Genomic DNA, 15,056 nt, shown 5'->3' on the forward strand with positions numbered 1-15,056 from the left:
GTTTCTCTTTTATTAATTTAAAATATTATATTCAAAGTTTGGTCGATGTAGTATGCTATCCTAATGTTAAAGGAGTAATAGCAAATGGAGGAAATATGACTGTAAGTTACACAGGTGGAAAAGGAATTCAAGGTGTGTGTCACTGTTTTTGCTGATGGTGGCCCTGCCGTGGTACCAGCTTCTTACTCGTATTTGGAAATCGTTTGTCTATTTCCCCAGCCCCATCCATTTTTAGAGGTACATTTTTAACTTGCGCTTAATGGGCACTTTTGGCTTGATTTTAGGAGATTCAAACACACCCAAAAACGGTATGCACGTTTTGAGTATTTGTGTGGAAAATATTCTGTAGGTTTCATCAGATTTTCAATGATACAGGTGATTTTTTAAAAAAATGTTTGGAACCTCTACTTGAGAGGAATCTCTTAAGATAACCGTATGCCAACAACAAACCTAAAGTTTAAGTGTTAAGTGATCTCATTATGCTTCTAATAATTTAACTGAAATTGTTGGAGGTTACAGTATCTTCCCCTAAATAATTTTATAGTCCAAAATGAAGTTATTGAGTGAGTAGCCCTATTATATTAGAAATTATGCCACATGCACGGCAGCTCTCTCTGTTCGAAGGTTTTCTTTTGGGGAGAAAGTTAGGACATTAACTTATATTCAAATATATTTGGTGCATATTTTTCCTATTAAGGGACATTACTGAGTGTTTGGGAGTTAAGGTAACAAGAAAATGGGCCAGTGTTTAAAATTGATTCTTTATATCCAGGTGGATCATACACAGACACAAGAGCTGAAAATGCTTCCGACATCTTTTGCTTTATTTCTAATGCTGGATCCGTAGAAGCATTAATAGGCCTGGGTCGTGTGAGATTTCCGCTACAACATGTACCTCGATTTATCACTGTTTGTTTGCTCATCCAGGGCAGGCACTGCCTGTTACTAACCTTTGTTAAAGTTTAATACATTCGTAAATTTATTTATAATTATTTATGTTATTTTCATGATCAATTTTATAAATAAATTCTTTGTATGTAATGGGTATTTGATAAATGTTTGTTAGTTGACAGAGTAAGTTAATAAATGAATGAAATCATGGCTTTCTTCTAAAATGTGAGCCTAATTTGATAATAGGTAATTCAGAAATGGATATAACTTACAATTAGAAAGTTTCTACTGGTTCTCAAAGTAGTCATATAAACTGCTAAGATAAGATTACACACCCGTTTGATTGAGTGGTGATGTCCCTCAGTCAAATGCTCGGACAGTGCGCGAGAGGCCGGCTGTTCGGGTGTTGGCGCCGTGCTCAGGGCTGTTTTCAGACACCAGTGACAGTGTCACTGAGTGCAGGGGACACTCAATGTGCCATTGTGACTTCTGAATAAAGTTTTTCAAAACCACAGTTAAATTTTTCCATTTAGAAGAAGGAACCTCATTATCTGGTTTTGTATTGACTTCTTGTAGAAATTCTAGCACCTATTTTAGTAGGAAAGTGTATACAATTAATGAGTTTTAATTTATTCATTCAAAAGAAATAAATGCATAACATTAAGGACAACAGAAAAGCCTCATGTGTTTATACGATTGAGTGGTTTGGGAGAGGAATGATATGTTTTTTTAAAAAACATGGTGCCATGGGCTAATTCAGACTATTGGATCATGGTAGTATCTGATGTCTAAATATGTCGATATTTCGATGCCTAGGGTTTCGGGTGCCAAACTTAATAATTTTTCTCGCTTGGAGCCAACACTTCACCTTCTGGGCGTGCAGTTCGACCAGAAGGTGGCGAACAACATTCTTATGGAGAAGCCTGGGGCCGCGACGAAACTCATGTACGAGTTATATACTGCCCTCCAGAAAAAGAAGAAGAGTGGACTGACTTGGATGGAAATGCACACCATGCCACCCCTGCCCAACACGAGGCTTCAGAACATGAAAAGTGAGGCTGCGGGGGATGTAAGTACATAAAGAAACAACGGCGTGTCACCGTGTAAAACTCGGTAGAGAGCAACTACAGTGATGCCGTGTTCTCAGAGGAGCCCCATGGGATAAATGAGTCCCTCGTGTGTGTTATCAGCCACACTTGGGTTTTATTTACATCATTATTTCCAAGGCATTTATCCATTTTTTAAAGATTTTATTTATTTATTTTTAGAGAGAAGAGAAGGGAAGGAGGAAGAGAGGGAGAGAAACATCAATGTGTGGTTGCCTCTTACATGTCCCCTACTAGGGATCTGGCCTGCAACCCAGGCATGTGCCCTGACTGGGAATCGAACTGGTGACCCTTTGGTTCCCAGCCTGCACTCAATCCACTGAGCTACACCAGCCAGGGCGCATTTATCCATTTTTGATGTCTGCCTGCATGCTCTCCACATTTCTAATAGCTTATCAAATTCTGTTTGTTCCTAATTTCCAGGGCCTGCTTCTGTCTTTCCAATCAGACCTCTATCCTATCTGCTCAGATCTCCGTGTCACCTACTAACATGTCTCCTGAGCTTCAGCCTGTGCACTAGATGAATCTTCCCTAAACTCCACTCTCACTAGGTCCTTCGTCTGCTTAGAAGCCTTCTATTTGACATACACCCTGTCTCCCAATTCACACTGACGTTCAGCAGCTTTCACTCAGTGTTCTCACCCTGCCTTGCTAACTTTATTTCTTCTCTGTCCTCAGCATAAAGTCTCTCTTCTACGTTGTTTGGAAGCCTGCCCTTGAATGGGACGTGTATATTCCCACCCTTTCCTCTCCCGGCCAAGCTACCCTTCTCATTTCTCCTCATGCCCCAGCTTTTCTCCATCGACTTCTGTGCAACCTTCCCAGGACACGTGGGCTCCACACATGACCTCCCTGGGCACAGGTTGTTCTCAGCCTTCGGTGTTCACCTACTGCACTGATGCCACTGTTAACCTTCAATATTCACGTGGCTAGTGGTCTCGCAAGGTTTTAGCTCCTCATGTTCAAGGCATGCGTCCAGTGCCATGTTTTGAACTCTGCAAATTCTCATTAAACATGTTTTGATAAATTGGTATGACTTCCTAGTAGACAGTTCTCTCCACTTCCTGTGCTTTTTCCCGTTATCAGGCAGGTCATGAAGGTGGGGCCAAGAAAGAATGACACTCTTCTTTGTGATTGGAACACCTGTACATTTCTTTTGGTCTCAGCCCCCAGAATGGAGAGGCACACATTTAATTAACATAGTTTGGGGACTCCAAACTGTGTTTTCATATCATGCGGTTCAAACTAAGTCATGTTGACACCTGCTTTGTCACACTATACAGTTGTGACACCTAGTCCATTGGTTAGTTGATGAGTTCTGAAATTTTCAATGGAAAAATTATATATACATGTACCTGTGATGATGCAATATTATGATGAAGTGAATCACTAAACTAATGTTTATGGGATATTCAGCCACGGCTGAGCAGAAGACGGCAAAATGAAATAATGGCCAAAATCCAGGCGGCTATCATACAGATCCCAAAACCTGCATCAAATCGCACTCTGAAAGCACTTGAGGCCCAAAAAATGATGAAGAAGAAAAAAGAAACAGAGGTAAGTGATAGTCCTTTAAAATTGTGTGCATTTATTTTTTTAAAGATTTTATTTATTTACTTTAGACAGAGGGGAAGGAAGGAAGAAGGAGAGGGAGAGAGACATCAATGTGTGGTTGCCTCTCACACGCCCCTCGCTGGGGACCTGGCCCACAACCCAGGCAAGTGCCCTGATTGGGAATTGAACCAGCCACCCATTTGTTTGCAAGCCGGCACTCAATCCACTGAGCCCACCAGCCAGGGTGTGCATTTATCTTAATAAAAGAATGATCATTCCCTAAAACATGTAGAATTCCCCAAACTAATTTTCTTTTCACATGAAGTCTGGCATTGCTCCTTCTCATAGAAGCGCTTCCCCTGTATGCGTTTCAATAGAATAGACATTCAGTCCATTTTATACTGCTGTTTGCTCAGAAACAGAGAATGTCGCTTCAGGCAAGGGATGACAGACCCCTGTTAAATGACAGTGCCTGTCTGGCCTCCTGTGTTGGGGATTCTGTGGTCCCCAATGAACCAGGTCAGAGCAGCTGCTGTCATATTGACCCCCATGGGTGTACCAGGGCCCAGCTGAGGTGCACACATGTATGTGCATTCCGACTGTGTGTTTTTACTCAATTTCTCCTCACCATGATGCACTGATTTTCTGTGAATCCTAGAAATGTTAAGTGATTTGCTTGTTATCAGTGTGTTTAAATTTAAGTTACCTAGATGAGTGATATTTTGCTAGACTGTACAACTGTCCATCATTCCAAGGACACAGCCCAACCCTGTTTCACAGGGAAGCAATACTGCATTTTTATACAAGTTCCACCTTCCACCACAATATTGGCAACGACACTCTCTCCCGTGACCTAAGGAAAAGACTAATAGCTGCCATTTATTGAGCACCTGCTACATGTCAGGCTATGGATTGGGCACCTCACATTCTCTCTGGTTTATGTATAAATGACTCTCTTGCTAGAGTGTTGTTTTGCCCATTGTGCATATAAGGAAACCAAAACTCAGAAAGCTGGCACATTTTACCCAAGTTTGCAATGCTGGTAAAGCAGAGATTGACAGGTCTCTCTGATCTCGAAAGTCACTGTATTTTATATTTATCTCCATTTATTTTTAATATTAAAAAATCCTGTGCTTGGATTCTAAAAAATGTTACCCACAGAGGTTTTCTTCTGACCCCATTTTAGTAAAGTATATAATTCTTTTATTTCCCAAAGTTGGTTAAATTTTATTAATAAGAAGTACAGTAAACAGAGGAGGAACTAAAATGAGTTTTCAGAGAGCAAATTAATAGTGTAAGTAAAATTACATGAGAAATGTTTAAAATACCTGAAACAGTGATTTTTAAAGAAATACTTATATCCAGAATGCTTATTCTCATTTTAAAAATTGTAACAAAAATTTTTAACAAAAATTATGTCCTGACTCTTTGATAATCTTTATTCTTATTAGATGACCTTTGATGCATTTTCAGCTAAAATTGCGAAATGAATGATTCAGATTAGGCACCTTTCATATATTTTAGCCATATTTAGCCTAGAGTTGAAGTAACAAATCAGAATTATAAAAATTTGTTGGAGTGCAGTTTTTTATCTCACCTCTTAATTACCTTGAATTACTAGTGCATGTCATCTTATAAACTTGAGTAAGTATGGTAAATGAAGATTTTCAATGATTTATAGAGGCAAAAAACTGATAATAAACTTTGTTTTAAGGATGTGGCCAAAGAGATAAAGAAGTTTGAAGAATTACTAAAGAAGGATCTCCAGGCAAAAGAAAGGTGGGCTATGAACTATTTTAATAATCACAAAACTACATTCTTTCCTACTGTAAGTTTTGAATATTTAGAAATGGTTTACCTGGAATATGTGTTCCAAAGATTTTTTCACTTTGTAGAATCTTCTTTAAGAGAGCCTATGAAAGAAGATAAATGACTTAAAGCTCAGATTAATTAATTGTTCACTAACACTTTTACAAAGTTCAAGAGGGAGGCTGGCTGTTGTGACGCAAAGTTAAATTATTTTTCTGTGTTTGCGTGCTCCTCTAAGTTCACACACATCTTTGACATGCTCGCCAAAATTGTTTCAAGTTCACATTTGTCACAGGAAAACCTTTATTAGACTCTGGTTAGTTTCTCCCACGTTGTGCCCTCGGCATTCAGTGCGGGGTTCAGTACAGAGCTGTTGGGTTAGTTTGCTGATCAACTGTCCCTAAATCAGTTCAATGAGTTCATTGCAAAAAGTGCCTGATTAATGAGCTTAATTTGCCCAAGATAAAGATATACTATTAGGGGTCATTGTCTCATGGGAAATAATTGATTAGGGACTACACTAATAGGAGCAAATTGACTTTTGTTGTTGTTTTGGGTTTTCTTCATTTTTGCATGGAAACTACCAAACCCTACTCATTTCTAATGTATAGCCTATGAAATAAATCTTTGTTAAAGAAAGACACAAATTATATACCTCATTTCCATGTCAACCCTTCTGAAAGAAGGAAATAGAGTCAAATGAGGAGGAATTAGACAAAGCTAGGAAAAGAAATGGTGAGGACGTCAGGTGTGGCAGGAAAATAAAGCAAAATGAATACACATGGTACCTTTCCTCCCGCCATCCGCAGGGTCTGCTCCTGCCCTGTTCTGATGGATCCCCCCTCGTGTGTTTCAGCGCCTCCCCTGACCCCTGAAGAACACACAGTCCCAGCCCACCCTCCCAGGTAGCCACCACCTCAAACCCACCACGTCCGCCTGACGCTGGCCCGTGAAACCACCGGCTGCCTTCCAGCACTCACTCATCTGCCAGCCACACATTCTCGCATGATAAACATGCTATCTCCTCCAGAATGACCATCTTAAAATATTGAAATATTTTGTTACTTTTCGAGGAATGGCCTTCTCGGTAGCTCCACAGCCGCCCCTTTCCTGGGACTCCATGCAGTTTAGCAACCAGAGGTAACACCAGGCAGAGCAGCACGGTCCCCATGCAAGCGGGCTGCTGGAGCCCTGGCCGTGGGGCCTAGGTTCCCCAGGAAGGAAGGCAGCTGGAGTAGCCAGCTCCAACCCTAACTCACTCCTTTTAGGAGCCTTCCCAGAAGTCCCACATAACCGTTCTGCTGACATCTTACTGGTCAAATTCAGTCACCTGACTATACCTAGCAGAATGGGAGCCTGGGAAAAGCAGTTTTCAGCCAGGTACATTGTTTTTCTGAATCACACTTGGGCTCTTTTTGGAGAGAAAGGGGAGGGAAACAGCCATGTCTATCACAAGTCTTTCTCTGTAGGAGCCTCCTCTTAACCCTGCTAGAGATTCCTGGCTGGGGACCAGGAATGGAACACCCTCACTTCCCACGGGGCAAGACAGGGCCTGGGCAGCAAGAGTCCCTGGACCCGTCCCCTCCCCTGTGACCAGCCTCCTCAGAGATGGAAAGTCCTTCCAGTGTGCCCCACAAAGAGCATCTTCTCCGGTGGTCCTACAATGAAAAAGGCTGGGAAGCAGCAAATTTTCTAGAGCAAATTTTCAATAAAGCAAAGGCTGTGGTGCATCCTGAATTCTTTGCCTAGAGCCAAGCTGTCCTGGGCTTGTGGCGAAACTTCCCAGAGGGTAACCCTAAGGAGCAGTTTCTGGAGCTGTGCCTCTTTCAGCCAGCTCCTGCGGCAGCTCCTCGGGGGTGTCACCCCCAGGAGCAGCTCATTTCTTTTGTGGAGGAACTCAATGACGTCTCAGTGCCAGCGACTGCAACACAAGCATTCTGTGGCTACTTTCCCCCCACAGGTACAAGTCCTTTGTTTTTAAAGGCAAAGAATAACGCTCTCTGCTGTCTGTTTCTATAACAGAGGTTGCTGGCTGCTGTAGATGGACATTTGGGTTCCTGCATTTCCCTTAGCTCTTCTTAGCAACTGCTTTTTTCATATTTACAAAAATGTAAGCACAGGTTAACCCTGTAGAGGCCTGGCAAGCAGACAGATATAAAGAGACCATAATTATTGTCCTCAGTAAATCCACACCTGGTAAAATAAATATTCACTCAAGAAAGTATTATGTGGCTTTGCTCAGACCTTTATTGCAATTAGACAGCAGATGGATGGACAGATGAACAGACTGATAAATAACGGAGGGGAAATACCTCAGGTGTATTACTGGTAACATAAATACAGTGTGGAAGAGCTATATTAATCCATGCTTAACCCAGGGAAAGATCTTTTAAACAACACATTTATGTAAAAATATAATAAGAACTTTGATGAATGATTTAAAAAGCCGTGCCACAATATTTTCATAAGCACTTAATTGTAGTAAATTTTCATAAATAAATGGGGACAAACTTAGTCTTTGATATTACTGAGACTTTGCCAGCTACTCCGTTTCACTCAATGACTCCCAGCAACAGAACACAACTGAAGGCGGAGCCTCTGCTGATAAAATGACCAGAACTTCAGTGTGTGATTTTAAAAATTCTGCCACACTGTGTAGCGCTTCTTAGCATGTAATAGCCATCCACTACCTGTCGGGCATACAAGGCACAAGTACAGAGGAAAGGACAATAGAATATTTTGGGTATGAGCTCATAGGTCAGCTGGCTGCACCAAACCTACAAATAAAGCACTGCAATGTAATGCACGTGGGTTACACCCACATGACTGCGGCCTCACCAAACATGAACTAACCATGCTTTCCTAAGAGCATTCTCTCTATATATGAGAACTGGTCAGTGTTTAGTTCTTATACACAGCAATAGCCTGTCCTTGTCTTTTGAAAAAAATTGTTATACTTTTAAACAAATTGTAAAACTATTTCTTGGCAAGTCTTGTTATATCTTGCACTAATATATTACCTTGTTTATTTTTAAAGAGGTATGTGGATGAGAATTAATTATTTGATCCTTATAAACATAAAAGTGTACCTGTTACTTGTAATGGTAACTTTTGAATGAATCTGTGAAAGCTCTTCTAAGCTACCTTCTGTCTCGCCGAATTAAGTGTGATCGTTCTGTGTCAGTGAGGCCACCTGGCTCTTCCTGACCCTTTAGTCTTGGACATGAAGTAGGACAAGAGCCCCAAGGGAGGCCTTTTCATCTTGGGTCTCCAGGACTTGGACGAGAAGCTGGGTCAGACCCGTGCTTGAGTGTGGCGTGATGAGCAAGTCACCTTTCAGGAAGAGCTGGGCTACGGCCCCTCGCAGTCAGTAGTGGTCGGGAGTTCACAGAGCAGCTTGCACGTGTGGGGGTGAGAGAGTGGTGGTGGACGGACCAGTCTTGGAAGGAAGGTGTCCTGACGTTTGCACACCTGACCAGCCCTTGTGGAGGGATGCCTTTCCTGACACGGGTTATCACTGTGGTGCTACTGTTGACTCTTAAACAGGGGGAACAGGAGGCCTAGAGCCAGCAGGAAGAAGAGAGAGAAAAATCCAGAACGTCTGGGTAGAGTGAAGATTGTGAGAACTAAAAGGCCAGGGAGGTGATGAGCCTAGAGAGAAGGCTCTGCAGGCTAAGGACCTCACAGACATAGAGTCCAGAAAAGGGGGAGGCGATAGCATCCACAGACAAGCTAGGAGCATCACCCTGAAGTTCTAATGTTTTTCCCTTGAATACTTGTATTAATAAATTCACAGAGTACTCAAGGGAGCCGCCTCCTGAGTTCTTCCCCTCAGTCACAAGTAGTGGCCAAGGACTGCATAATTTTTTTAACCTAAAATGAAAACCATTGTCCTTAGTGCATCCAAGGCTTCTCTGGATACAGCAGGCCAGACAACTGCCGATTTGCTAAACACTTACTCGGATGATGAATACATTAAAAAAATCCAAAAGCGCCTCGAAGAAGATGCTTTTGCACGAGAACAAAGGGAGAAAAGACGACGGAGGCTGTTAATGGATCAGTTAATAGCCCATGAGGCACAAGAGGTAAGATACTTGGATGCTGGTTCAATGATAGTGTTGGAAATTTTACAAAATGCCCTCTTTTTATGTACACATTATGTATAAGCATATTATGTATACACACATTCTGTATCTTATGTACATATTATCTGCGACTCTGACTCAAATGTCAATGGGACATCCTCACATGATAATAGCAAGTATACTCCAGAAAAACCCAACACAGAACATTTGCTAAACAATATAAAACCTGCTGATGGTTGTACAACACTGTGAGTGTTCTTAATACCACTGAATTTTAGACTTAAAAAATGGTTGAAATGGTCAATTTTATGTTTTATATATCTTACCATAATAAAAAAATACTGATAAAAAAGGAATCTAAAACAATCTGTCATTAATTTTAGAAGTAAAAGGGAATGTTTTCCCCAGTTTTATTGAGGCATAATTGACAAATAAAAGTTGTATATATTTTAGGTATATAATGTGATGCATTTATATGTATGTATATATGTATAAAATTATAAAATGATTACCATAATCAAACTAATTAGCATGTCCATTATTTCATAATGGACACTTAGGAAAACACTTAATATCCAGTTTTAAAAGTTAAACTCTTTTAAATTTCATATGTAAGTGAGATCATGCAGTACTTGTCTTTCTGTGTCTAGCTTATTTTATTTAGCATAATGTCCTTCAGGTTCATCCATGTTGTCACAAATGGCAGGTTTCCTTCTTTTTTGAGGCTGAATAATATTCCGCTGCGTAGGTATACCACACCTCACCTCTTCACCCATTGATGGACAGTTGGGTTGTTTCCGTATCGTGGATGTTGTGAATAACGCTGCAGTGAACACAGGGGTGCAGATGTCTCTTTGAGATGCTGATTTAATTTCCTTTGAATACACATTCCCAGAAGTGGGACTGTGAGCCATATGGTAGTTTTATTTTAAATATTTTGCAGAAGCGCAACGCTGTTTTCCATATTGGCTTTACCAGTTTATATCCTCACCAGCACTTTACAAGAGTTTTCTCCACATTCTTGCCAACACTAGTTATTTCTCTCTCTTTTTTTTCCTTGAAAATAGCCATTCTAACAGGGGTGAGATAACATCTTGTTATGGCTTTGATTTTCACTTCCCTCATGAATAGCGACGTTGAGCACCTTTTCGTATACCTGTTGGCCATTTGTCTTCTTTTGAGAAATGTCTACTCAGGTCCTTTGCCCATTTTTTAATTGGGTTATTTAGTTTTTCTTTTTGCTGTTGAGTTGCTTGAGTTCCTTCAGAAACTTTTTGCTCTGCTTTTAGGTCATATTCAAAAAAGAAAAATCATTGCCTAGACCTACATTAAGAAGTTTTTCTCCTGTATTTTTCTTTTAGTAGTTTATAATTTCAGGTTCCCTTAGCAAGTATAATAAATCTGGGTTATATTTTGAAACATACAGTTGTGACCGTGCCTTCTGAATCCCGAACCACGCCACTCTGTGGTCGGCAGTTTGGGCTGGCCCAGCTGCGCTGTCCTCTTGCTGGGGCTGGGTGGCCCTGCGCAGATGTCTTTGGGCAGCTGGTGGGTTGGCAGGGACTGGCCGACTTCATCAGGGCCAGCTGGGGAGACTGGCGCCTCTCTGTATGGGGTCTATTTCCAGGTGGACCTGGAAATATACTGGCAGTGGCAGGGGTCACAGGAAGGGCAGATGCTAAGGTTTCTGTTGTGGTTTGTTTATTTATTTATTTATTTATTTATTTATTTATTGCTGCAACTCTCCCATTGGTCAGTTCAAGTCAATGGTCACCGCAAACCCCCATATTTAAGGAATAGAGAAGTAGATTTTACTTTCTGATGGGAATATCTGCAGGATAACCTTGCAAAGCAATGGGTGGGCACTGAAGAACTTGTGGCCATTTTCACAGTCGGGCTCACCAGAGCCATTGGGTGGCAAAAGGAACAAATGGTTAACATTAAAGCTTCCAGAATTCTGTAACTGGAGGGGACCTATCTTTCAAAGTAGTTCACAATTTTATTTTTCTACCTGATCCATTTACTCAACAGAAAAAAACTTCGTGTTTACTTTCAGTTGAACTTTCACTTAATCTACCTTTTTATATAATCCCGAGGCTCAAGTTTTGACATTTAGCACAGAGTGTGTTATTTATATCTCGATCCTGAAAGCACACACAGTACTTCTCCCACAGTCTCATAGCGGGAGAGACGTGAAACAGCGTCATTGGTGATGTCGGATTTTCTGCTTAAATTGTTGGAGTTTCGAGTGTTAAATGGCCAACTCCAGCCCTTGGATATTCTTCGAAATTCTCCCCCTTGAGAACTTTAATTACCTCCTCCCTCCACATGGTGTCTCTGTTTGGACGGCCCAGAGAGGTTCAGGGGCTCTGGAGATCACCTCCCTCCTGAGCCCCTCATTCTACCCGAGTGAAAGAGGCCTTTGCCCAGGGACCCGCAGCCAGTCAAGGGTAACACTGAGGCTACACAGGCCAGGGACCCTGAGTCCCAGTTCAATGCATTTCCCACTGTTCACTTGCAGCTTGCCCTTGAACTCTCTTACAGGGAGCTGGGAGAAGGCAACTCATTCCCCTTTCAGATCACAGCTATTCAACTTGTCATGTATAAACAGTAGGTGACTTCTCCTTCGCCTCTCCTCCCATCTTCCCATTCTGTGAGATTTCTGCTTTTCCTCAGGTATTGAAATGACCCCACTGGTAACTAATCAGATCTGCCCGCTGCAGCCAGACTGTGTCTGCGTGTGTTCTTACACTAGCATGTACATTGAGAGGACTTGTAGCACAATTCCACGTTTCCATAAACATGCTCACAGATTGAGAATTTTGTCCCTTGTTTATAAAACCCTGAAATCACCTAATTCACTTTTTGATAATTTACTTTGATCAAATTTCAAAGGAGGTAATAATTCATTTAAAATAATTGAAAGTTGCAAAACCCTTATGCCTCTTCTAGATATCAAACGTATACAACCTTTGTTGGCAACTTGTTACTTTTTTTCCTCAATTTTTGCCATGTTCCAATTTGCATCAAATGTCAGGAATTGAGGCAGATGACGTCTATGCCTTTTACACACTGCTCACGTGCAGGCCTCTGGGCCCACCGGGCAACTCGGACGTGCCTGGACAGTAACCGTCTGCCCCCTGGTGTTCGCAGGAGGCGTACCGGGAGGAGCAGCTGATTAACCGGCTCATGCGGCAGTCCCAGCAGGAGCGCCGGATCGCCGTGCAGCTCATGCACGTGCGGCACGAAAAGGAAGTTTTATGGCAAAACAGAATTTTCAGAGAGAAGCAATATGAGGAAAGACGGCTGAAAGAGTTCCAGGATGCTCTGGATCGGGAAGCGGTAAACAGTACCTTCCTTAAAAATCTTTCTAAGGTTACTTTTGACTCTTTCTACCGAGTCAAGGTAAACAAAGTTGTAGGGGTATGTTGCCAGTCACTGAACGAGAGTTCTTTTTCCTACCGGCTCCAGAGTCTCCCCCCATTCCCGTGTTTGTGGAACCCCACTGACAGCCCTGTGGCACCTACCACACCTGGCTTTCTTTCCCTTGAGTCTTGGGGCTGCAGCTGTGTAACGCTCACCACCAGTCCTGACGTCTGCGTGAGCGCTGATCTCCAGTGTCTTCTTCAGGAGCTGACTTAGCTGGATAATTGTTTCATTCCTCTTCTTTAGACGAGAGTAAAGTTGCATGGATGCAGTGCCCCTTGCTTACTTTGGAAATGATGCATTTAGCTAAATCTAAGCGTCTGTTTGAAGGATCCATTTGCTTTCCAAGCCCAGTGACCTAGGTGCAGGGTAGCAAGGCACTTATAGCAGGACTGGCTTCGCTATGAGGAGAAGCATTGCCTGTTTTTCACTGGGCTCGAACTGGCTGCAGAGGGCTGGGACGCCTTGGTCTCAGAGACCAGGCCTGCAGAGGCACAGGTAAAAAGTCCAGGCATCCCTCTCATGTGGTCACCTTTTTCTGAAGCTGAGGGCCCTGACTCTCTGGCACCCCGCCCTTTGAGATGGCTGATTTCACAGTTTGAATATGCCACCTCCCCATTACCAGTGGCTAGTGCATGAATAGGAGCCAGGTAAATAAACATTGAGTTTGTCAAGGGAACACTGTCACTTCCCATTATCATTCACTACATAAACAAAATATATTTTATTCCCTACAGCATTTATCTGTCTACCACGTCACTTTTGTGAAGGACATTTTTTTCAATTATTATTTTTAATTGCTATTATTCTTGCAGTTTTGTTATTATTCATGGTGGGAGAATCCTGGAAGTACCTTTAAATTTATTAAACATTTTAAAGATCCTTAATGATGTTCACAAACTGTTAATATCATCTCAGGTTATTAATATAAACAGAATTGACCTCCAATCACATGGTCCCTCCTGTCCAGCACTGCAGTGGAGAACGCATTCTCCTCCCCTTCGTTCAGCCGCTTACCCTGGGCTTCCGTGGCAGGCGAGCACCGGCGGCGCGTTCCCCTGCAATAGCAAAACTTCTGCCGTTGGCATTCTTAAAGCTCAGTCCTGCACCGCTGCCTCCTCTCCTCTGGTGTTTCCTCCAACCACCTGTCCAGCAACGGGGGGTTGGGGGGCAGGGGGGTGGGCGTGCAGCTCCTGCACTAAACAGCCCACTCATGTGTCTGCGTCTCTGCCCTCTGGCGTGCGAATCTACGTGACATCTCAGAGGCACCTCAAATTCAACACGTTAGAGCCGAATTTGTGACCCCTGCCACTAAACTGGACCCTTTCAAGTTTCTGTATCTCAACAAGCGGCATTGCCGTTTATTGTCGTGTGCAAGTCCAAAACCTCAGGGCCCACTTCGGGCCTGTTTAATCCTGACTCCTGCGTCCCAAACCTCACCAAGTCCTATGGATTTCATGTACTAAGTATTTATCTCTTCAGTCGGTCCATTTCTCTCCATGTCTACCCTTCCCACCCCCCAATCTATTCCTGCTGCAATGGTCTCCATCCAGTTTTAGTGGCTATGATATGAATCGGCTGCCACAGTTGGGGTAAGAACATAACATTATTTATGCCTGTTAATCTACCTCAGCTGAACTCCAGCAACTCACCTGTGCCCACACAGATGTGCAGTGGCCAGGTCACAGGGCCACGTCATCAGCAAGACACGCCAGTCATCAGGCACAAGCCGGTGATGTCTTCATCTGCCCCAGCCGTCACATTGTCACCCATGCAGCACACGCCTCTGGTGAGGCTGTTCCAGCCTCTGAGGGTCCCTCACTGTTCCCCTGTGAGGCTTTGCTGCTTCCCAGGAGCTGCTGGAGGGGTGGGGTACACATCTCTTCCCCTTTCTCCTTGTTTTCAAACCTTTCCCTCTAGCCTCTCTCTTTGAATAACCTGGGCTCATTTGCCTTTGGATTTAGCCTTTCAACGTGAGGAGGAGCCTCCAACAGCTTCACCTTCGCGTCCTGCAGGGATTCTCTGACACAGAAGCTGGAAAGCCTCTGATTACGTGTCAGAGATAAAGAAAGGGAAAGATCGGAGAGAACTTCCTCGGGTAGCCTGCCTCACTCTCACCCCTCCAAACCCTTCTGCGCTCTGCGGCCAGAGGGCCCCGCAGACCCTCAGGTCGGACCACTGCCCT

The 15,056-nt window shown here is 42.9% G+C and overlaps 1 protein-coding gene across 8 annotated transcripts in view; it reads left to right on the plus strand.

Moving 5' to 3' along the window:
- The window catches only part of SPEF2 (sperm flagellar and cilia associated 2), a 141,148-nt gene that overhangs the window by 15,400 nt on the left and 110,692 nt on the right, over positions 1 to 15,056 (plus strand). For all 8 annotated transcript variants that reach the window (XM_037063158.1, XM_037063157.1, XM_037063159.1 and 5 more), the window contains exons 3-7: positions 1,708 to 1,960; positions 3,414 to 3,554; positions 5,266 to 5,330; positions 9,259 to 9,445; positions 12,599 to 12,787. In XM_037063158.1, the coding sequence (XP_036919053.1) occupies positions 1,708 to 1,960; positions 3,414 to 3,554; positions 5,266 to 5,330; positions 9,259 to 9,445; positions 12,599 to 12,787 (835 nt within the window). The remainder of the gene's footprint in view (positions 1 to 1,707; positions 1,961 to 3,413; positions 3,555 to 5,265; positions 5,331 to 9,258; positions 9,446 to 12,598; positions 12,788 to 15,056) is intronic.

This window comes from Sturnira hondurensis, unplaced genomic scaffold (assembly GCF_014824575.4).
Source record: "Sturnira hondurensis isolate 20B ecotype Veracruz unplaced genomic scaffold, ASM1482457v3 Scaffold0014384, whole genome shotgun sequence".
NCBI classification, from domain to species: domain Eukaryota; kingdom Metazoa; phylum Chordata; class Mammalia; order Chiroptera; family Phyllostomidae; genus Sturnira; species Sturnira hondurensis.